General features: G+C 52.1%; 2 protein-coding genes across 9 annotated transcripts in view; both read left to right on the top strand.

The window, feature by feature from the left end:
• The window catches only part of RNF213 (ring finger protein 213), a 57,783-nt gene extending 51,947 nt beyond the window's left edge, over positions 1 to 5,836 (top strand). For all 5 annotated transcript variants that reach the window (XM_068151266.1, XM_068151262.1, XM_068151261.1 and 2 more), the window contains 10 exons: positions 175 to 426; positions 758 to 890; positions 1,477 to 1,560; positions 1,890 to 2,070; positions 2,194 to 2,395; positions 2,543 to 2,620; positions 2,923 to 3,120; positions 3,996 to 4,085; positions 4,192 to 4,370; positions 4,888 to 5,836. In XM_068151266.1, the coding sequence (XP_068007367.1) occupies positions 175 to 426; positions 758 to 890; positions 1,477 to 1,560; positions 1,890 to 2,070; positions 2,194 to 2,395; positions 2,543 to 2,620; positions 2,923 to 3,120; positions 3,996 to 4,085; positions 4,192 to 4,370; positions 4,888 to 5,041 (1,551 nt within the window). In that variant the 3' untranslated portion in view covers positions 5,042 to 5,836. The remainder of the gene's footprint in view (positions 1 to 174; positions 427 to 757; positions 891 to 1,476; positions 1,561 to 1,889; positions 2,071 to 2,193; positions 2,396 to 2,542; positions 2,621 to 2,922; positions 3,121 to 3,995; positions 4,086 to 4,191; positions 4,371 to 4,887) is intronic.
• Positions 5,837 to 6,079: 243 nt separating this feature from the next.
• On the top strand, positions 6,080 to 20,904 carry ENDOV (endonuclease V). Of its 4 annotated transcripts, XM_068151270.1 has the most exons (9): positions 6,080 to 6,483; positions 6,883 to 7,054; positions 8,418 to 8,552; positions 8,979 to 9,018; positions 9,121 to 9,233; positions 9,341 to 9,409; positions 10,021 to 10,149; positions 18,388 to 18,464; positions 19,471 to 20,904. In XM_068151270.1, the coding sequence occupies exons 1-9, from the start codon at positions 6,434 to 6,436 to the stop codon at positions 19,496 to 19,498; spliced, it is 813 nt and encodes a 270-aa protein (XP_068007371.1). In that variant the 5' UTR covers positions 6,080 to 6,433; the 3' UTR covers positions 19,499 to 20,904. The 4 variants fall into 4 exon arrangements, with proteins under 4 accessions (XP_068007371.1, XP_068007370.1, XP_068007369.1 ...); XM_068151269.1 differs by lacking the exons at positions 6,080 to 6,483; positions 6,883 to 7,054 and having other exon boundaries at positions 7,419 to 8,552; XM_068151268.1 differs by lacking the exons at positions 6,080 to 6,483; positions 6,883 to 7,054 and having other exon boundaries at positions 7,419 to 8,552; positions 19,468 to 20,904.
• Positions 20,905 to 22,023: the final 1,119 nt, after the last annotated feature.

The raw sequence follows: 22,023 nt of genomic DNA, 5'->3' as shown, positions 1-22,023 counted from the left end.
CTCTTAGATGCCTTCCCTAGCAGTCCGCCTTCTCCTTTGACACGCTTCTGTGTCAGTTGGTGGTCAAGCTGTTAGGGAAATCTATCCCAGTGGAAGTTCAGTGCTATAGTAGATGCTGCCAGTTCAGGCTGGATTTTAATGGTGGTTGTGTTGTTTTGTTTTGTTTTAATGCAGGATTTGGATAAAAAACTTCTGAAGTTAAATAGACAAATACAAGAGGATGAGAGAATTTCTTGCAATCCAGTAGTGAAAATAGTGTATGGTGACCCAGGCACTTTCCTGTCCCAGCTGCCAAAGGACAGTCACATCCATCATTCCAGGATGTGGAGCTGCCGAAAGAGGATTTCAGTGGAGAACCTGGGCCACGTAGTCCAGCAGAAGAATGCCAAGGACACTGTCCCTCTCCTCTGGAAGTTTTTGCAGAAGGTGGGTGGGACACAGGAATGAGAGACCACAATGGTCAGAGACCAGTTCACAGACTGCTTGAGGTTGCAAGGGAGCTCTGGAGATGGTCTGCTCCAACTTCCTGCTCAGGCAAGTGGGGCTGGAGGCAGGTGCCCAGGACTAAAGCACTGTTTGATGATACAGGGCCTTTATTCTCATCACCTTCCAGAATCTTGAGAACTGCATGTGTAAAATTGGTTTTGTTGTTGTTGCTTTTTTCCTTTTCAACACTTAGAAAGGATTCCATAAAAGTATTCAAAACTAGTTTGTCCAAGAACAACCTTACTCAGAGCCTTCCCTTTTCTTCTTCCAGGAAACAGAACTGAGGCTGGTGAAATTCTTACCAGAGATTCTGGCTCTGCAGAGAGATTTGGTGAGGAGATTTCAGAACACTGCTGCTGTCAAGCAATGCTCAATCAAAGAGTTCCTCAATGAACCCCTCTCAGGTAAGAAGAGTCTGACAAAACTGTTATGAGTGAAACAAAAAGCACTGGATAGTCCAGCTGGAGAAGAAAGTGAAAATTTCTCTTGAATTGGCAGTCTTAAGCCCTCATATTTTCCTTTTTGACTCCCATCCAAATGAATTTGAGACCTTGACCCTGGAGTTATGCTTGGAGGAGTCATCAGGTGACTGTAAAGAGAATTATTAAGCACAGGAGGATTGTTCACAGAGGGTGGGGCTTCTGCTCAGAGACAGCCAAGATAAATCCCTTAAGGCAGCAGTAGGCATGTTGAATTTGTAAGCTCTGCCCTAGAGTAGGGCCTGCCTAAAAGGTGGAGGGTCATGCAGGATCAGCCCAAGGAGCCATCCAGCCTTGAAGCCTGGGCCAACAGCAGACAATATGGAAGAACATAGCCAGAACAGATGACTCAATGCCACTAGGAAACTCTTCAATGTCTATTGAGTCTCCCTTGATCTGTTTGAGCAGCTGGCTAAAGTTCAGTGGTATGCTTTGACAGTTCTGATGTTAGAGCTTCATAATGTTGCCAGTAAAAGATGTTTTAAGGATTTGTCTTCCTGTCATTCCTCAGGTGTGATGAGGGATCTCTTACAGAGGAGAGTGAATGTGTTCCTGTCTGTATGGAACAAGCTGAGAAGCTCACTGGACACCAACGGTGAGCTCCTTCTTTTCAAATATTGTTTTGAAGGTGATGGAAGCAAGAGCTTACCAGCTGTGAAACACTGCTCCTCTACTCTTTGACAGTTTGAGTTCCTCCTGTCAGTGATGCTGAGATGTCCTCAAAACTGACCTTGGCCATTAAAGGTTTAAGATAATCTGGGTAGAGGTGGAAGAATTTGTTTCCCTCCTGTAGTATTCTCACCTGAACTTTCTCCCTTCAGCCCTTACATGTAATGGAAACAGTGCTCCTGGTCAGCTCAGGAGAGGCTTGCTCATCGTGGGCTGGCTCTGGGCCACTTCGGTCTCCTCTGTCTTTTATTTCAGGGGAAATTAAACTTCCTAAAGGCTGTTGTGATGCTGACCTGACCCTGGACAGCAAGCTGGAGGTCCTTCTGCCACGTCGACAGGGGCTAGGCCTCTGCTCCACAGCCCTGACCAGCTACCTCATTAGTCTGCACAATGACTTTATCCACTCAGTGAACAAGCACATGAAGGAAGATAACAGGTATGTTGCTGTTCCAGAGAGGCATTTTGGAGGGCTCTGCTTATAGGCTGCTGTTCCACCATCGGCTTTCCCTGCTTCATAAAGGCTTCTCTGTCTAAAAGGAGACTGCTTTCTCTTCTGCAGGTACTTGATCAGTCCATCAGAAGTGGCTGACCTGCACTTGATTAGTTATGAAATTGAGAGAGACCTGATTCCTCTGATCTTGGCTAACTGCCAGTACAGCATGGAGAAGGGAGGGGAGACATTGCAGGACTTTGACCTGGAGAGGATCCAGCAGCAAGTTATCAGCAAGTTCCTGCAGGGGAAACCACTCATCACCCTAACGGTAGGAGAAGACAGCTAGCTATGCTTTCTGCAGAAAGCTTCTTAGGTGATGTGGGAGCCCTCCAGTGTTTGCTGCAGCCAGGCATGCACTGTAGCAGGGTAAGCATTGTCACCAAAACTTTACAACCATGGGTTTCTCTCCTGACAGGGAATACCTACCCTGGTGTACAGACAGGATCGGAATTACGAGCAGCTCTTCAATGATGTCAGGAGTAAGATGGATCAGGTGAGTCGTGCATTGGAGGAAACAGGGCATGAATGAGACCCCAGACATCTCAAGAAGAGTTTGGTTTGGTTTTTGTCCCTTGCCTTGTTTACCTGGAGGCCTGCCTGCTCTCAGCATGACTTGAGTATGTAGAGAGACCTCCTTTGGTCAGTCAGGATTCACAAAGGGAAGGGATCCAGTATAGCACTTCCAGTTTCCTAAATCTGGGACTCTACCATTTTCCATGACATCAGCAACTCAAGCAGCAGTAAGGAATGGCTCTAAACTAATATTAGCAACTGCCTTGACTTTGTGGTTTTCAGAGTGCTCTCCCCAGCGCTGTGATGAACATGATTAGTGGGGAACTGCAGTCCTACAGTGATGTCTGTGATGCTCTGTCCATCACTGAAATTACCTTGGGATTCCTGGCCATGGCTGGAGAGAATGCTGAGATGCTACTGACAGACTACATTGTAAATGTTCTGCAGATGGGTGATCAGACAAACCCTCATGTACTGCAGGTGAGTCCTGAGAGACAGCTCTTCCTAAAAGATAAAATCTGCACTGGTTTATACTGAATTAAATCAGTTTGATCTCCAAGCCCTGCAAAAGTTCAGCTTGAAAGGAGATGTGATAGAATTCACTCCACACCATATTCAACAGCAGAGGGTGGTAACAATTTTCACTTCCACTGTTTGCAAGATGGGAGCATCTAATGGCTTGTGATGCTCAGCAGGTTCATGCAAAACCCTACAGAAAGCTCAGGTGCAGGCTGTGCAGAAAGTCAAACTCTTCTCTGCAGATCCAAGCTCTTCTGTCAGCACCAGAAAGGAGAATTCTCAGTTGAGTGTCAGCATGATTAGTTATGATGCTTCAACTGAGAAAAGGGAGAACTTTGAATTATGAGTCAGCTTTCAGTAACACTGGCTTGCCTGGTGCTGAGCAGGATTGAAAATATGCCTTTGTGTCTCAAAAGTGGTGACAGGGGAAGGTTTTATCTTCTCATGATGTGTGCAAAGAGGCCCTTTGATGGTAGAGGGCAAGGGCACTATGTTGTGACAAGTGTGTGACACATAGCCCTGTCACTTTCCCACTCCCTGGATATTATTGAAGGCAAAATGGGGGAAGAGGGAGAGAGAAGCCTCTTGCAGATGGGCTTCTACACCCAGGGTAAAAGGGAATCAATGACTTCTAGAATGGCCTAGGTTGGGACCTTACAGATCATAAACCTCCCTGCTAATGGGCAGGGATACCTCTCAACTAGACTCAGCTGCTTACAGCCTCAACTCCTAGCTGATCTCTCTGCACTTGTACTCCTTGTGCAGTTTTAACCTGCCACATTCCTAAAGGTATCCCTTAGGTTCAGGTTCATTCCATATTTGTGTGTTTCTTTCAGGCCCTTAGACGATGCCACCTGAAGCACAACATAGCCCTGTGGCAGCTTCTCTCTACTCGCAAGTCTGAGCAGCTTCTGCGCCTCAAAAAGGTAAGGCACACTGACAGCTTCAGTGTCTGACCAGCTCTTTCCTCTGCTCTGAATGAAACTGACCTCCTGTATGGCTGGTTGTTTTTTCCTTTCACTTCATTTTTAGGATCCTTTTGGAGACATCAGCACAGACTATAAAGCTGAGCTCAGTCCGCAGATTGCCAAGCTCCTCAACACCTTCCTTGTCCACTCAAGGCTGGAAACATTCCTGCAGGAGCTCCATGAAATGATCATCTTGAAGCTGAGATGTGTTCAAGCTGCAGATATATTCAGACCCACATGGAGGTAACAGAGTTATGCAGCCCAAACCATCTCATAGTTGTTACTAAGCTTCTCTGCTTCTGAAAATGCATCTGATGGACATAATTCCCTTGGCAAATGAATGCCACAAAGCACCACCATGAAGAATATGCAGCTCATTCTAAGACACATTGCCTGTTTCTGGCATGTATGACTTTTCTTCATCTTACACAAGCTGTTTTGGGAACACTGCTGGAGCATACCAGCAGCTGTCCTTCATGGGCACTATGCAAGCATTTCTGCAGTCACACAGATGAGCACACTACACTCTCCACATCTACAGCCCTAACAGCTTTGTTCTGACCTGTGGCCTCCCAGTTCTGGGTTTCTTTGATTGTAATGAGAATAGGTGTAGTAGAATAGGCTTTCTAAATCTGGCTGTTCAAACTAGAGAGTCTTAAAACTGTGTACTTAACACAGATGCATTCCCACCACACCAAATACTGTGGCATTTGTAGTTTTCTGTACACTTCTCTTAATACTACTTTTTCCTGTTTTGCAGCTTGAAGGAATCTCTCATTCCTTACCTTGATGAAAAAGACTCTGAGTTAGCTCCAGAGCTGCAAGAGATGTTCCCAGATGAGATTCTTCTTTCTCATGCTACTGCAACGTGGAAAGCAGCTGCTCTCTTCAAGAGGGAGTGCAGGGAACACTAGGACCACCAGCACTACTGGGACTGACCTTCCTCCCCCATTCACGGGGGAATTTTAGTGCTGCAACCCCATAGCGGCAGTGAGATGCTGCAACCTCGAGCAGTTGACTTTTATTGGGGATTGTTGTTTGTGTTTGAGGTGGCTTTTTTCAGTACCAAAATGATGATGTGAAGATTAGAGGCCTTCACCCCTAATGATGCTGGCGGAGACACAGAAAGCTGCACCTCGGAGAGGCATAATGAATAACCACCCACCTCCCCCCACCCCCCAAACTTCAAAGCCCCTGAGGACGATGAAGGATTTTTTTTTGGACAAAGCGTCCTTCCCCGTTGCTGGGGCAGGTGCTGTGTGGTGTTTTGGTTGGGGTTTTTTGTTTTGTTTTTTCCCAGTCTGCATTTCTGTTTACAGGGAGCGGTCACCTTGCTGTAGAACAGCCCCCTCCTCTCCTCGCACCCCCTCTGCCCATCCCCCGGGCAGGGGTACCGCTCTGGCATCGGTGGTCACCCACCACCGGCAGAAGCCGTTCCTTCGCTGCCTCTAACCTCTCGCTGCGGCAGAGCCCTCACTTCGTTCCCCCCTCTCCCAGTCCCTCGGTACCTGCCGCCGCGTTCCTCCCCGGGGCTGGGCCCCTCTCTCCCGTCCGTCCGTGCCCCACCCTCGCCCCGGAGGTGCTTCACAATAAAGCCCAACTCTGGCTGTCGCGACTCCTCTCTTTTCCCTTCGTCGCCGCGCCCGGAACGGCCGCTCCGGGCCCGCGTTGCCGGGGCGGCGCTGGGCTGCGCCTCGCTTCCGGCGCCGCCATGCTGAGGCGCGCAGCGGAGCCGCCGCCGGACGCCACGCTCCGCGGCTGGGAACGGTAACGGCAACGGCAACGGCGCGGCCTGCGCGTGCGCGGGGCGGTGCCCCGGGCAGCCGCGCGCGGCTGCGGGTTGCGCCCGGGCCCGCGGTGGGGCTCTGGGGTGGGCTCGGCGGGGCTGTCCCACCTTGTCTCCCCCTCCGTACCGGGACAGCCGCCGTGGGCTCCCCGGCCCTTCCCTTGGATCCTTCTCAGCCCTCGTCCCGCTCACCCGCGGCCCTCCTGAGGACAAGCACAGTTCTCGGCACCGGGGGGGCCGCACCTCCAGTACTGGGCTCGGTTTTGGGCCCCTCGCTCCAAGAAGGACATTGAGATACTGGAGCGTGTCCAGAGATGGGCAGGGGAGATGGCGAAGGGTCTGGAGCACGTCTTGAGAGGAGCAGCTGAGGGACCTGGGGTTGTCCAGCCTGGGGAGAAGGAGCCTGAGGGGAGACTTTCTCACTCTCCCTGGGAGGAGGGAGGTGGGGTCAGGCCCTTCTCCCAGGAAACAAGTGCCAGGCCTCAAGTTGTGCCAGGGTTTAGGTTGGACATGCGGAACAATGTATTCCCCCAAAGGCTTGTCAAGCCCTGGAACAGGCTGCCCTGGGAGGTGGGAGCCTCTGACCAGGGAGGGGTTTCAGAGCTCTGTAGGTGTGCTGAAGGGGTTGGGTTAGTGGTGACTTGCCAGCGTTGGGTTAAGGGTTGAACTTGACGATCTTAAAGGTCTTTTGCAACCTGACCAATTCTGTAATTCAATGAAAGTGAAAGGAGTTGCAAGCCCTATCTCCTCTTTCTGCTGACAGTGGGAGGGTGTCCTGCAGACCCATGTTGAGAGGAGCCAAGCAACAGGGGCCCATCCATGGGCTCCTTCACCTGCCAGTCATGGGGCACAGCCCAACCCTGCAGTGGGGTTCAGTTGGTGCTGAGAGAGCTGGAGCAGGGCCTTGGTGTGGGGAGAGCCAAAGAGGAACAAGGACCTTTTCCACTGCAGTCTGTTGTCTTTCACTAGAGAGCAGGCCCAGCTAAAGGCCAGCGTGGTTGAGGAGGACACCGAGGAGTGGCAGAAGGACTCAAGCTTCACAGGACTGGAGAGAGTAGGAGGTGTGGACTTGTCTTATGTCAAAGGAGATGACACCAATGCCTGTGCTTCCCTGGTTGTGCTCAGCTACCCAGCTCTTGAGGTAACAGCAGATGACCAGGGTCAGCTTTGGGGTTGTGTCCAGGTGTGCAACAATATAGGGAGGTTTGTAGAAAACTTAGACAAAGGCCATTGCCTCCTGTGCTTCTCTTACAGGAAAGATGTGGATGTGCTGGAACGTGTCCAGAGAAGGGCCACCAGGATGATTAGAGGGCTGGAGCACCTCTCCTTTGAGGACAGACTGAGAGTTGGGGCTATTCAGTTGGGAGAAGAAAAGTCTCCAAGGAGACTTTATTGTGGCCTTCCAGAATTTGAAGTGGGCTACAAAAAAGCTGGTGAGGGACTTTTTAGGATGTTGGGTGGTGACAGGACAGGGGGGGAGTGGATCCAAGCTAGAGGAGGGGACATTTAGATTAGGTATTAGGAAGAAGTTCTTCATCATAAGGAGGGTGAGACACTGGAAGAGGTGGTTTTTAAGGCCAGGCTGGATGTGGCTCTGGGCAATCTGATCTAGTGGAAAGTGTCCCTGCCCACGGCAAGGGGGTTGGAACTAGATGATCCGTGGGGTCCCTTCCAACCCTGACAATTCTGTGATTCTCTGAGGTGTAGTCTGTAGTCAGGCACAGAAAACTTGAGCTGGTATAGGTGTGTGCTGAAGAGAATCAGTCTGTGCCACTACCCAGAAGCAGACAGAAAGGACTATTTTTATTCAGGAGAGGGACAATGGAAGTGTTTGTAGTGCTCAAACAGCAGGTGTCTTGTTTGTGAGTTCTTGCTGGCAATCAGTTGGTACTAGGGGATGTAACAGCCTCCTCAAAAACACCACTTCCCACAGTTGTTTTACTTGAATTAATAAAGATTTTTGGTCTCTTTCCCAGTTTTCAAAATGGTATAAAAATCATCTTTAGTTGTAGAGCCTGTAACAAGCAGAGACATGAAGTTTGATGCTGGCTGTTGGGATTGTTGTGAGCTGAATTTCAGATCCTACCTTGAATCTTGACTTGCCCTGCACAATCTTTTTGTCCTGCCTTACAGGGTTTCTTTTGGCCCAGCCCTGCATGGAGACAGACAGCCTTTGATAATGCTCTGACTGGGTGAAGTTTGAGGTCCCCCACTGTCTATTTGAATAACTGCCCTAGTTTTGTTTCAAGGACTTTGCTGCCAAGCAGGGTATGGGAGGTGATGTCCAGCCCTCTTCTGTCAGCAGGCCATTATCCACCTCTGCTCTGAGCACAGTGACGCGATCCAGTGGCTTTGTGGGAGAGAGTCAGGAGCAGAGTATTAAAAACAAAAAGAAAAAAGATGAGATCAGGGGATGTAAACCAAGGGAGATGCCTCTGAAACAGCCAGGAAGCAACCAGCAAAGTCTGGAGGTTGTTGTCTCTGTGCTGTCCCCTTGCTCCCAGGTGCTGTACGAAGATTGCCGCATGGTGGCTGTGAGCGCCCCATACGTGGCAGGGTTCTTGGCCTTCCGAGAGGTCCCTTTCCTGGTGGAAGCTCTCCAGAGACTTGAGCAGCAGAAGCCCGAGCTCAAACCTCAGGTGTGACATATTTCTTTGTCTCTACTTGAGATATCATGAGGGTGCAGTGCACTTTTCCTTTCCTGAGACCTTGTTATCTGGCTGTTTTCTGCTGGTGGGGCAGAAGGTGCAGTGTCAAGAATCATATTGAAGCATCTGTTGCCTTTTCCTTAGAGATAGGGATGCTGAGCCAAGAGTAGCCAGACAGCTCCTGGCAATGGGAGTCCTGTTCACTCTGCAGCACCAGGGAAGAGCACTGCTAGCCATCCAGAGTTTGTGCTGCTGATCATTGATAGTCAGGTGTAGACAGCACCATAGGAAGACCCTTACAGAGAGAAATGAAAGGACTGAGAGACTTCTCCTTCCTCATGGGGCTAGCATCACTATTTGCTAATTGAAGTTCTTATCAGTGCACAAGAAATAACCTTCAGTTTTTTGCCTTTTCAGGTACTTCTTGTAGATGGGAATGGCCTGCTCCATCCCAGAGGTAGGACTTCACTGGAGAGCCTTGCTCTTCAGTATCCCCATGCTGCAGCTTGAGATTCCTGTTCTCTGGTGTCCTACAGTTAGAGTGACTCATTGTTGGCAGGATTTGGTGTGGCCTGTCACCTTGGAGTCCTGACGGGTCTACCATGCATTGGAGTGGCCAAGAACCTCCTACAGGTGGATGGCTTGGTCAAGGATGAGCTGCACAAAGAGCAGGTTAGGCTGGGCTGGGAACTTATTTCCATTCTTTAATATCCCAAGAGAATTGGCAGAGCTGTCTATGAGTGCTTCTTAACCAGCTGGCTGTGGGTGTTATTCCCTAGATTCGTTCCCTGCGGAGGGGAGGAGATTCATTCCCACTGACAGGCAGCTCAGGTGGAGTCCTGGGCATGGTAAGTTGCAGGGAGTTTCCCAATTGACCATCAGGTCTTCCAGTTTTGTGTAGCTGGGAGCACTGGAGGATGTTGTCTCTGTAGTGAGACTGTCTCTGACATTAGTTCAGGAGAACATGGTGTGAATAGGTGACTGGTGGCAGAGCTTTCCCCTTTCTGTGAACTCAGGCATTTGCAGAAAGAGTTGGCACTTTGGGTATTGGATATGTTCACATCCATGGCTGTGTCATTTGAGGTGCCATGCTCCAGTTCCTGAACCACAGCTACAGAGAGATGCCAGTTCTGTAGCAGCTCACCAAGATTCCTGGCTCAGGAGTGATGCACAGGAAACAGGCAGACGCAAAAATCTTGTGTCTGCTGTATTTTAACACAGTCTGCTCTAGCAAGTCTCACCACTTCCCAGAGCATTTGGGGAAGGGCCACAGGGCTCTAGCTCTTCATGGGAAGAGATCCTGGGAAGTAGAAGAGGGCTAAGAAGGCTGGGAGTTGCCAAAGACAGAGGCACCATCCCACCTTCTGAAGGCAGCTGGCTAGCTTACAGTTCATCTGCCAGTCTGTATTTGTTAAAAGGAGCCTCTCCAGTGTCTGCTCTGCCTTGTCTCCGTGCACAGGCCCTGCGGAGCTACGACAAGAGCTCTAAGCCGCTGTATGTCTCCGTGGGCCACAGGGTGTGCCTGGAGACAGCCCTGCGCCTGGTCAAGTCCTGCTGCCGGTACCGTGTCCCGGAGCCCATCCGTCAGGTACAGCAGCAGGGAGCTGAGGAAGGGGAAGGCAGGCCTGAAACTGGCAGTGGAGGGATGCCAAGCCCATGGCCACGTTGGAGAGCCTCAGTTTGCCACCCATTGGCAGCTAACAGTCCTGCAGCTGGCACCTTTCTTGCTGGCCTGTTCCTCCCAGCCTGCTGTGTTGTTTCTGTGGTCATTAGCTGATCCTTCTTCCTTGCTTGGTCTCCTGACGCAGTGCCCAGAAGCTCACACAGCCCCTACTGCAGACCCAGCTTGACTGATTTCTTGGTTCCTTGCTGCAGACAACTTCTCTGATGCTGCTGTTTATACAGAGGAGTTGGAAATGTAGTTTTCCTTGGGCACTTGGAGCATAGCACAGACTGCAGTGCTGCTCCTCTGGGCTTTTCCCTGCTGCTGCACTCCGCAGGAGCTGCAGGCGCTGGGCGACAGCCAGCCAGTAGGTGACAGCACTGGATCACTGTCAGTGAGGAGCAGCTGCCGCCGAGGCTCAGCTTCAGACTCATTAAATCGCGGCAGGGCTTGAGGAAAAGATCTGGAGAAGCATGAAACTTGTGGGACTTCTTTCGTGATAGGAGCATCCCTTCTCTGAGGGTCACCCTGCTGTGAGTGGCTCGGGCAGACCAGACCCAGTGGCCGCCCAGGGAGCAGGCCCCAGTCAGTGTCTGTGGAACACACCGTTGGTGTTGCTGCAGTTCTCTGCTGCTCGGTGTCTGGCCACCTTTGCTCTGCAGCTCCTTGGAGCAGCTCTGGGGTGATCCTGCTGAGGGCTGTTAGGCAGCCCCAGCCCACAGGAGCTCCTCACTGGGACTGCAGTGTTTTCTGAAAACAGAGTCTTGAGCCTACAGTTAGAAACCAGACAAAAATCTTAACACCTCAGAGCAAAACAAACCTTGTGAAGCATCCATTCCAGAGCTGGAGTTTCTGATCTCATCCAGCACTACCTGCCAGACGGGAGTAGGCTGATGGCTCTTATGTAATCTCCTCCAGCAAGGGACAGATGCCTCCGCAGAGCTCTGAGCTAGCACTGCAGATCGGCGTGTTCAGAGGAGAGGGGAAGGCATTCCCTTTGGAGACAAGAAAGTGTCTTGGAGCTTTTCTGCACTCTCATTTCGTTTCCAACTCCCTCCAGTTTCTGTCTAAGTTCTGAGACTTCAGTTCTCTTAACCATAACTTTTAAAAGAAAGAGTTCTTGTCACTCTCCTTACAGAGAGATTAAAAGTCCAAAAGGGAGGGGTGAGTGTGGAGGTAGGGAGGGATGGCAGCGGTGGTTTGTGTGGAGGTAGAGAGGGATGGCAGCGGTGGTTTGTGTGGAGGTACAGAGGGATGGCAGCGGTGGTTTGTGTGGAGGTAGAGGGATGGCAGCGGTGGTTTGTGTGGAGGTACAGAGGGATGGCAGCGGTGGTTTGTGTGGAGGTAGAGGGATGGCAGCGGTGGTTTGTGTGGAGGTACAGAGGGATGGCAGCGGTGGTTTGTGTGGAGGTACAGAGGGATGGCAGCGGTGGTTTGTGTGGAGGTAGAGGGATGGCAGCGGTGGTTTGTGTGGAGGTACAGAGGGATGGCAGCGGTGGTTTGTGTGGAGGTACAGAGGGATGGCAGCGGTGGTTTGTGTGGAGGTACAGAGGGATGGCAGCGGTGGTTTGTGTGGAGGTAGAGGGATGGCAGCGGTGGTTTGTGTGGAGGTAGAGGGCTGGCAGCGGTGGTTCGTGTGGAGGTACAGAGGGATGGCAGCGGTGGTTTGTGTGGAGGTACAGAGGGATGGCAGCGGTGGTTTGTGTGGAGGTACAGAGGGATGGCAGCGGTGGTTCGTGTGGAGGTACAGAGGGATGGCAGCGGTGGTTTGTGTGGAGGTAGAGGGATGGCAGCGGTGGTTTGTGTGGAGGTACAGAGGGATGGCAGCGGTGGTTCGTGTGGAGGTACAGAGGGATGGCAGCGGTGGTTTGTGTGGAGGTAGAGGGATGGCAGCGGTGGTTTGTGTGGAGGTAGAGAGGGATGGCAGCGGTGGTTTGTGTGGAGGTACAGAGGGATGGCAGCGGTGGTTTGTGTGGAGGTAGAGGGATGGCAGCGGTGGTTTGTGTGGAGGTAGAGAGGGATGGCAGCGGTGGTTTGTGTGGAGGTAGAGAGGGATGGCAGCGGTGGTTTGTGTGGAGGTACAGAGGGATGGCAGCGGTGGTTTGTGTGGAGGTACAGAGGGATGGCAGCGGTGGTTTGTGTGGAGGTAGAGGGATGGCAGCGGTGGTTTGTGTGGAGGTACAGAGGGATGGCAGCGGTGGTTTGTGTGGAGGTAGAGAGGGATGGCAGCGGTGGTTTGTGTGGAGGTAGAGAGGGATGGCAGCGGTGGTTTGTGTGGAGGTAGAGAGGGATGGCAGCGGTGGTTTGTGTGGAGGTACAGAGGGATGGCAGCGGTGGTTTGTGTGGAGGTACAGAGGGATGGCAGCGGTGGTTTGTGTGGAGGTAGAGAGGGATGGCAGCGGTGGTTTGTGTGGAGGTACAGAGGGATGGCAGCGGTGGTTTGTGTGGAGGTAGAGGGATGGCAGCGGTGGTTTGTGTGGAGGTAGAGAGGGATGGCAGCGGTGGTTTGTGTGGAGGTACAGAGGGATGGCAGCGGTGGTTTGTGTGGAGGTAGAGGGATGGCAGCGGTGGTTTGTGTGGAGGTAGAGAGGGATGGCAGCGGTGGTTTGTGTGGAGGTAGAGAGGGATGGCAGCGGTGGTTTGTGTGGAGGTACAGAGGGATGGCAGCGGTGGTTTGTGTGGAGGTACAGAGGGATGGCAGCGGTGGTTTGTGTGGAGGTAGAGGGATGGCAGCGGTGGTTTGTGTGGAGGTACAGAGGGATGGCAGCGGTGGTTTGTGTGGAGGTAGAGAGGGATGGCAGCGGTGGTTTGTGTGGAGGTAGAGAGGGATGGCAGCGGTGGTTTGTGTGGAGGTAGAGAGGGATGGCAGCGGTGGTTTGTGTGGAGGTACAGAGGGATGGCAGCGGTGGTTTGTGTGGAGGTACAGAGGGATGGCAGCGGTGGTTTGTGTGGAGGTAGAGAGGGATGGCAGCGGTGGTTTGTGTGGAGGTACAGAGGGATGGCAGCGGTGGTTTGTGTGGAGGTAGAGGGATGGCAGCGGTGGTTTGTGTGGAGGTACAGAGGGATGGCAGCGGTGGTTTGTGTGGAGGTAGAGGGATGGCAGCGGTGGTTTGTGTGGAGGTAGAGGGATGGCAGCGGTGGTTTGTGTGGAGGTAGAGAGGGATGGCAGCGGTGGTTTGTGTGGAGGTAGAGGGATGGCAGCGGTGGTTTGTGTGGAGGTACAGAGGGATGCCAGTGGTGGTTTGTGTGGAGGTAGAGGGATGGCAGCGGTGGTTTGTGTGGAGGTAGAGAGGGATGGCAGCGGTGGTTTGTGTGGAGGTACAGAGGGATGGCAGCGGTGGTTTGTGTGGAGGTACAGAGGGATGGCAGCGGTGGTTTGTGTGGAGGTAGAGGGATGGCAGCGGTGGTTTGTGTGGAGGTAGAGAGGGATGGCAGCGGTGGTTTGTGTGGAGGTAGAGGGATGGCAGCGGTGGTTTGTGTGGAGGTAGAGGGATGGCAGCGGTGGTTTGTGTGGAGGTACAGAGGGATGGCAGCGGTGGTTTGTGTGGAGGTACAGAGGGATGGCAGCGGTGGTTTGTGTGGAGGTACAGAGGAATGGCAGCGGTGGTTTGTGTGGAGGTACAGAGGGATGGCAGCAGTGGTTTGTGTGGAGGTAGAGGGCTGGCAGCAGATAAGGACACCCAAAGCTTCCTGTGGAATTCTCTCTCTCACAGTTCCTCTTTTTGGTAATTGTTGCACATCCTGACCCAGGGCCCTGCTGGAAGCCTCAGTTCTTGAGCATCTGAAGCTGGAGTTAGGAGGTAGAAGGCTGTGAGGACTCCTGCCATGGGTGACTTCCTTGGCCTTTTTGCTATAGTATGTCCCTAGGATGAGCTTGCAGACCTGATGGGTGGTGTGCTTATGGCTTTCCCAGTGTCATGAAAGACTTCTGTGTGGATCATTAGCTCTTAGCTTGTAAGTTCTGGTATCCCAAGAAGTATAATGCCCTCAAGAGAGCTCAGCTGCCCAGACTTCTTGAGGCTGAGCTTATAGCTTGTATGAAGACAGTACTATGCCATTGTATGCAGAGTGCTGTGCAGGTATTGTGGCAACCTAAGCCTTCTGCTTCCCTTAAGGTATGGCTGGCTGGTTGGTAGAAGACATGTTGTGTTTCTTGGGCCTGCAGCACAGCCTGGTCTGCATTCAGCCCACAGTGTGGTCATGATGCCAAAGGAGTGATTGTACCTGCCACAGGCTGTGATGCAGGTGGGAGAAGTCATCGTTCAGAGAAAGCAGAGGGAAGTTCCTTATCACCTGCAAATCAGTACTGACATCTCAGTGAGTCCTTACTCCATGTCTAAGTGCAGTCTGGGGCAGTTCTGCTTGCATGGGGGTGAGCTCTCTCTGCCCAGCCAGCTTGTGCAATGTTGAGGGTTTTCTGCAGAAAGCTGGTCATTTGGAGCTACCCAGACAGGGATTGAGGTAGGCAGGAGCTGTCATCCCAGAACAAGAAGCAAAGCATTCAAACTGAGTGGCAGTGGAACAATACCAAGCCCTCCTGAGAGAAGCTGCCCTTGCCTGCTTCTGGCAGAGGTCAGAACCCCGCTCTGGTGTTTGCCCATGCTCCAAGCCTGCTCAGCCCCAGGATCCCCATGCACAGCAGGGAAACAGCAGCTTTTAACACTCTCCAGCTGCCAAGGCTTGCACTGGGACTGATTCTTCTGCTCTTGCTGTTTCGGGTTCCTGGTTGGCTCCACACCAGCCTCCAGCTCACTTGATGATCCTTTCAGCTCTAGCTGGCACCTTGCCCAGCAGGTTCCTGCTGGCTCAGGATGTGGCTGGTGGGACAGCCTGATGTTGCTTCAGTCCACTGAGAAGGACAGAAGTAGGTCTTCCCAGGGCTCTGAATTTCTGCAGGTCACTTGCCCTTAGGCGAGCTGAGGAATAAACCATCATCCCTCTCCTGAGTGTGAACAGCTCCTGCTGCCCAGCAGGGAAATCAAGAGCTGCCATCCCCAAAACCCTTCAGATGTAGCTCCCACTGCAAGCTTGCTGTGTACCCAGGGGTCACCAGCACCCCTCATAAAAGAGGCAACAGTTCAGACCCTAGAGCCAGCACTAGTCCCCTCTGAAAATAGCAGCAAGCTGCGAGGATTATTGCAGGACAGTTATCCATCTTATTGATTAGCCCTGGCTTAATGCTCTGGCTTAAGCTGTCTCTCAGCACTGTGCTAGGAGTGAGGAATGGCCAGGAATTTGCCACCTAATCAAGCATTAGCTCATGCCATCAGCAGAACGTGGCTGGAGTTTTTCCTCCCCTAGAAGAAGAGTTTGTAGATGTGACTCTTGCTGCCTTGGTCTCCCAGTAGGGACTCTATTGAACAACCTCCTTCCCCTTGTTATAAAATCCATCACATAATCTCTTACCCTGAAGAGTGATCAAAGTTATTTGTCAGTTCAGTTATGAAACTGTCCAATTATAGAGAGGAGGGAGAAAAAAACTCTCCCAAACAAACCACCCCTTATGTAACTCATTCTCAGGCTTGCAGAACTGTTCAGCAGCTGTGGAGCTGTGTTTCCAGCAGTAAGCAGGGCAGAGCCTCCACCCAAGAGGTGTGCCTAAGAGCTGCAGGGATGGAGGGGTGGTGAGGAGCTTGTTGAGGTGAAGGAGAAGCTCTGCAGAAGTGGAGCAGCGATGAGAGTAGCAAATGCTTCAAGGACAGCCACTGGGGATGTGTTAACCCACTTTATTAGCATGATCATCATACACTGGGAAGCTCTTCCAGCTGGGAAGGTCACACTGCTTTGTAAGTGGAAAGAGATGCTCAGCCTTTGAGGTGTGGTGTAGCAGCTGTTCTCCAATGTCACAGCAGAGCAGTGGGTTTGAGGAGTTTCTAAAAGAGGGAAAAAAACCAACCCAAAACATTGAGGGAATATAAAACTGAGCTGCCACTTCCCAGAATTGTCCCAAGAGCCCAGGATCCATCTCCATGCATCAGAGAGTCTTCTGCTACTTTGGTGCAGCACTGGAAATCTGAACAATAACACTTCAGGGGGACAGGAATATCCAGTAAACATCCAGCAATGCTTTCTGCAGCTCCTGAGATTTGTGTTGGTGTTCCCCTTGCCCCACTCTGCCCACGTGCTGGTAAGTGAGCAGTGCTGGTAAGACAGCAGCCTTGTGTTCCTGGGGAGTTCAGGAGGGTTCATGTCACAGGAGAGTATCTCAGAAGAGAAAAGAAGGAAGTGGGGACATGCAGGAGATTGGTTTGATGAGGTTTGGTGATGGCTTCAAGCTGAATTTCAGATGAGGAGGGCAGTAAACCCTCAGTTTGGTAGAGTCTAAACATTACTCCTTTTGATTTTGGTCCTAAAAGCAGAACCCAGGGCAGAGATGTGGCCTGGCACATAAACTGCTCCTCTTACCTTTTGTGGCAGCTTTGCCTTGGGACCCCTGGGGTGGGGCAGTGTGAAAGGTATGCCAGTCTCTTGCCTTGCAGCTGCTGCCAAGCAGCAACAGAGCCAAGGATGTGCTTGTCTCTTGCCTCTGTTTGCCCTGAATGGATGTTTTTACCTGCTTTAGCTGCATGATTACCATCCCACAGCCAGCCCATCCAGCTCACAGGCAGGATGAGCCAAGCTCTTGCCTAGGCACAGGGATGTGCTGCAGACAAGTAGTGAACTTCTCCATCTGCTGCTGCATCATACAACTGTTGGAACAGAGGAAGGAAAGGGATGGGTACAAGAAGGGGCAATGCCAGCTTCTATCTTTTCATCCCTCTTAAGAGCTTGCCTCCTGGGTTGCCACATTCCTCAAATCTCCATAGCCCTATCTATACCCCTGTTCCACCTCTCAATTCACAGATCTTCCTGGAGGGCAGAATCCTCAGCTGATTAGTGACTACAAAAGCTAATCCTTTGGGAGCATCACAGTGTCACCACTGTAGAGACCATGGATGATCCTGGCAGTGCTGTCACCCCGGAGGCTGCAGCCTGCTCATGCTTGCAGTGCCAGTGGGAGTCTCTGTTAGCACAGCCCTGGGACACAGCTGCTGTTTCACTGAGTGAAGATTATTGCAGCAGAGTCCCTGGGGCATTCTGCTGCTCTGGGACAGGTCAATGAAGTGTAGTTCCTTACCTTCTAAGGAGGGATTTATGAGCCAGTGTCTCATGTCGAACTGACTTGCAGTGCTGCAGAGATCTGCCTTAGCCTTCAAACAGTTTTGGTGCTCCCAGGAACTTTCTATGGGCCAGGGAGCATAACTGCTTTTGGACATCAGTACAGGCTGGAGATACCCAGTCCAACCCCCCTGCCAGAGTAGGACCATAGAATCTAGTGCAGGTCACACAGTTAACACATCCAGACAGGTCTTGAAAGTCTCCAGAGAAGGAGACTCCACAACCTCTCTGGGGAGCCTGTTCCAGTGCTCTCTGACCATTACAGTTAAGTTCTTCCTCATGTTGAGGAAGGTTACATCCATTGCCCCTTGTCCTATTGCAGGGCACAGCTCTCCCTTGTCCAGTGAACACCTCTGATTACTAAGGCTGTGGAAGGCCTTGCTGGCCTGTCACATCCCTAGATGATGAGGAGTAGCCATTGCCTGCAGGTGCAAGATGAGGGATGCCAGCTGGGTCAGTGCTTGCTGCAGCAAGGCTCGCTGCACTGCAGTGTGTGCTGGAAGCTGTGCTAGTTCATCCTCTGCTGAAGGCTGACTGCACTCAGCTGAAGCCAGGACTTGCCCAGGAAGCCCAGTCTGGGTCCTGCTTTAGTTGTTCATCCTGCCACGCTTGGTCAGGGCTGAGAAGGCCTTAGGCACTGTCTGGCAGGAGCTCCATGTTCCCTGTGTCTCACCTCCCTACTCCTGTGCGGAGAAAAGGAGCAAACAGCAAGGGTTCAGCAGATGTCATTTCTGCTTCTGAAACAGCCTGTGCCCTGGTAAGGCTGTTTGGTCCAGGACTCTCTGTTTCTTCATTTTAAGCCTTTATTCTCCCAGGCAGCTCACAGTGAGGCACAGAAACCAAAGACAGACAGACAGACGCAGGTTCCTTTTTGCAGCACGGTCATACGAGAGCTATTTGTGATGTGCTGACATCAGGGTGTGCAGGGAGACAGTGAGATGACAAAGAGGAGGCACCAAGCAGGCTGATCAATCCATTCTCACTCCTTTCCCTCCTTAATTCCAGGCTGATATTAGGTCGAGGGAGTATATCCGGCAGCAGCTGTGCTCACCGCTGGAGGTCACATCTTCTGGGCCAGAAAGGTAGGTGTGTGTGGGCAGCCCAAGCAGCTGCCTCTCCAAAGGGGATCTGCTCATGTAATGATCTTCAGTAATGGCATTAAAGGGACAGACAGGGTAACAAGGTGAGCTGGAGTGACATCAGGACATGTGCTGCCTCCCTGAGGGCTGGTTTCTGGGGGTTGCAGCCCTGCCGCCTCACACGTTCCTGCTGCCGAGCTCCGTGTCCTGGGCTGGGGAAGGTCGTTGGGGATTTGGTCCATTTCTGGCACCTGTGATAAGCAAAGAGCTAATGCCCACAGGTGTGACCTGAGGTTGGACTGAAATACCCTGCTGATTTCTGCCTCCAGAAAGCAAGGGGAGGGTCAGAGTCCCCCCCTCTTACATAATGTAGGCCAGTGGCTGCTCTGCTGGGCAATGTGAAGCTGGAGCAAGGCCACTGAGGTGCAGGAGTTCCTTGTGTGGTGGCCATGCTGCCTCTTCAGTGTGGTTCATGGGAGCGTTGTTGGGTTCCCTCAGACCCACACCAGTACCAGCATGGATGGATACCAGAGAGCCCTGCCTGAAGAGCTGCTCAGGTGTGAATGGAGCATGCCAAGACTCAAAGTCCATTCTGCTCTGAGGGTCCTGGTGGACCGGAAGGAAGTGAGGGCTGCTGGTGGCAGTAGTGAGAGGTTGCTTATATAGCTCTTGGGGATTCCTTTGAACACCTGAGCAGTGCAGTTCTTTGTGCTGTGCTCAGCTCCTCTATTCTTTGAGTCATGTAGTCAGAAGCAAAGGAAAGGCCTTGCTCTGCTCTTGCAGTGGCAGTTGTGCCAGGCCATGGGCTTAGCCCTGTTCAGTGCCAGGCACTGAAACACACCCGAAGGCCGCATAGTTTGGAAGTCTGCAGCTGAAACCCCAAACTCATTCCATTTATGAACATATATCTCCAAACTGGTGTACCTGAGCACATTATTCACTAGTGACATGGTTCTTTGGTCTTTTTGGTGTTTACTTTGTGATCTTTCCTTGGGTTTGTTCCTAGCAGAAAAAAGGAAGCTGAGCTGGATGATTAGTCTGATGCCAGAAGAAACCTCATCACTCGATCCTCTCCTCCACCAAGACTGTGGTTCTGTGGAGTGCAACAACCCAGTGCTGCCAAGGGGAGAGCAGTGCCAAGCCATGTTGGTCAGGACAAGACCAACCACTCTGCATGGGCCCGCTGGGCTCCTCAAGGATGACTTTTAGAGCACGTTCCTCAGGGCTGATTTTTCAGCATTGTAAAAATCTTTGTGTGAAGCCAAAGTGCACTTGGAAGTTTGCAACAGCTTCCCCTCAGAGCTCGGGCAGTTGTGGGAGGTGCTTTACAAAGAGGTGCTGAGGGACTTAACTTAAAATCCAGAGCTGGAATTTGGCTCCTACCACACCTCTGTGGCACAGAGACTTCCTCTCTTGTTTTTTTTGGAGCGGCTTCCCCCTCAGTGCCTGCAGCCTGTGCTCAGATTCCCTCTGTACATCTCTGGGGAACAGAAGCGCGGCGCAGAGCTCCGGCTGCTCCTGCCAGACGGGCAGAGGACTCCGCGTTTCAGGTGGGTGTGTGACTCACGAGGGAGGGCATGGAGCCAGCACTCTGCTGCAGATTTTGGAAGAGTCTCGAAGGTCTGAGCTCCAGCACCTGAGAAGCTTTCTGTTTGTTTTGGTGCCAGTGGCTTCTGCGTGCCTGGTGCCGTGCAGCAGCAACCCAGTCCTGGTGGCTGTGTGCAGGCCGTCGTCTGTGCTGGCCGGGTGGTGCTCTGCTATTGCTGGTCTTGGTGAGAACCTGTTCTGTGTTGCTGCTGGAGCACACTTCAGATGGAAGGCCATCATGGGACTCAGACTTGCTTGGTGTTCCTCTCAGCCTCTTGGCAATGACTGAAGCTCATGGTGCAGACCAGCTCTTCCTGAAGGAAAGATTATGTCGGGAGAAAGGAGAATTCTCTGTCAAGGAATATGGGGAGGGAGGTCCTTTCTGACACGCAAATCAGTCAAGGTGTCCAGATTCCAGGCTTGAGTTTTTGCATTCTGAGTGGACTGGGACCAATGTCAGGTCATGAGGAAGAAGGTCTCTCTGCCCAGTACACTTGGACCAGTATCCACCAGTTAAGCCATTTGTGAAGCTTTGCTTTAGCAGCAGAGCACAGAACAGATTCTACCCCTGGATCGATGCAGTGAGCCTCATGCAGTTTGCAGGGCTGAAGCTTGTCCTCCAGAGTGTGGCTTCCTGGTTGTTTTCAGCAGATTATTCCTGACCATTTGTGAAGAAAATTGGAGCAGATACCTGAGCTCTTGAACACAGCCAGAACTCTGGCACGTTGATGTAAGGAAGCCATGGCTGTGTAAGATCCTAGCCTGAAGAAGAAGCACATTTTGCTGGGATGGGAGAGGGGTGCTCAGGGGCAGGACTCCTGTGATCAAATGCTGTCAAACATAAATTTATCCAGCAGCTGTTGTTGTTCTGTTCTTGCCACCACCTCAGTCTTGGAGCTGCTTTCTGTGTAAAGGACATTTGGCCCCTTTCACATGTCCATGCAGCATCTGCTAGGTCAGAGTCTGGGCTGGTTCCTCCCTGACATCCAGGAGGGAAAAAGGGAGGAAGCAACAAACTTGGCTCCCCTGGGGTACCTTTGGGGAGATTTGTTGGGCTGGTCCTTGGGAGAGTTGAGAAGGACAAGAGGTGGCGACAGGGTGCTTCCCAAAATGCCATCTCCTGGGATGCCTCAAAGCTGTTTTCACACCAGAGTTTATGTGAGTGGACAGAGACAGGGTAAGGACAGATGTCACAGTGAAAGTGTGCTCCTTTCAGCTGGGTGGCACATGGGGAGCAAGGGGCTGCCTGCCAGGCCAGGGGAAGGGGAAGCATTTGGGTTTGTGTCTGATGCTGGCTTTGGAAGGGGACAGGGGTGCAACCCCACAGGTGCAACACCTCTTCTGCTACTACCCTGTCCCCTGCCTTGAGGGAACAGCATGGAGATAAAGCCTGCTGAAAAGCAGCCCTGTGACCACGCTGACTGCCAGCTTGAGATGCCAGTGAAACCACCAAAGGGGGTGGGGAGAGCCTCTCCTGGTGCTGCCAGCTCCTTCATCTATGAGGAGCTGCCCAGGGTCAGCAGGAACCTAGCTGAAACACTCCTCCCCAGCCTCCCAGGAGTGATGGGAGAGGATCCAGCAATGACTCACAGCTGGAGTGGATGAGGGAGAGAGCTGCACAGCCTGGGTGCTCTTGGGAGGGAGGAGTACTGCTTTGGAAATCAGCTCCCCCTGCAACAGGAGACTCAGATCTGGCACAAGGAGGAAGGGCTTGCCGAGACCTCCTGAGGTGGGAACCCCACATCCCCTGAACACAGGGGTGTGCCTTCAGCTCTGAGCACAAACACCCTCTCTTCCTTTTGGGGTGAGCCATGCAGGACCCTCCTCACTGCTAGGGGCCGAGGTACTAACTGGCAGGAATTGTTCTGGGCCTTTTCCCACCCCTTCCTAGGAGCCATGGGACTGCTGTCAGCAGCAAACAGTTCATCCATTTCTCCTTCCAACCACACATGGAGCAGCAACTCCACTAGACCCT

Source organism: Melanerpes formicivorus, unplaced genomic scaffold (assembly GCF_026170545.1).
Source record: "Melanerpes formicivorus ecotype bairdi unplaced genomic scaffold, bMelFor1.0.p_v2 SCAF_21, whole genome shotgun sequence".
NCBI classification, from domain to species: domain Eukaryota; kingdom Metazoa; phylum Chordata; class Aves; order Piciformes; family Picidae; genus Melanerpes; species Melanerpes formicivorus.
This window is presented reverse-complemented; position numbering and strand designations above follow the sequence as displayed.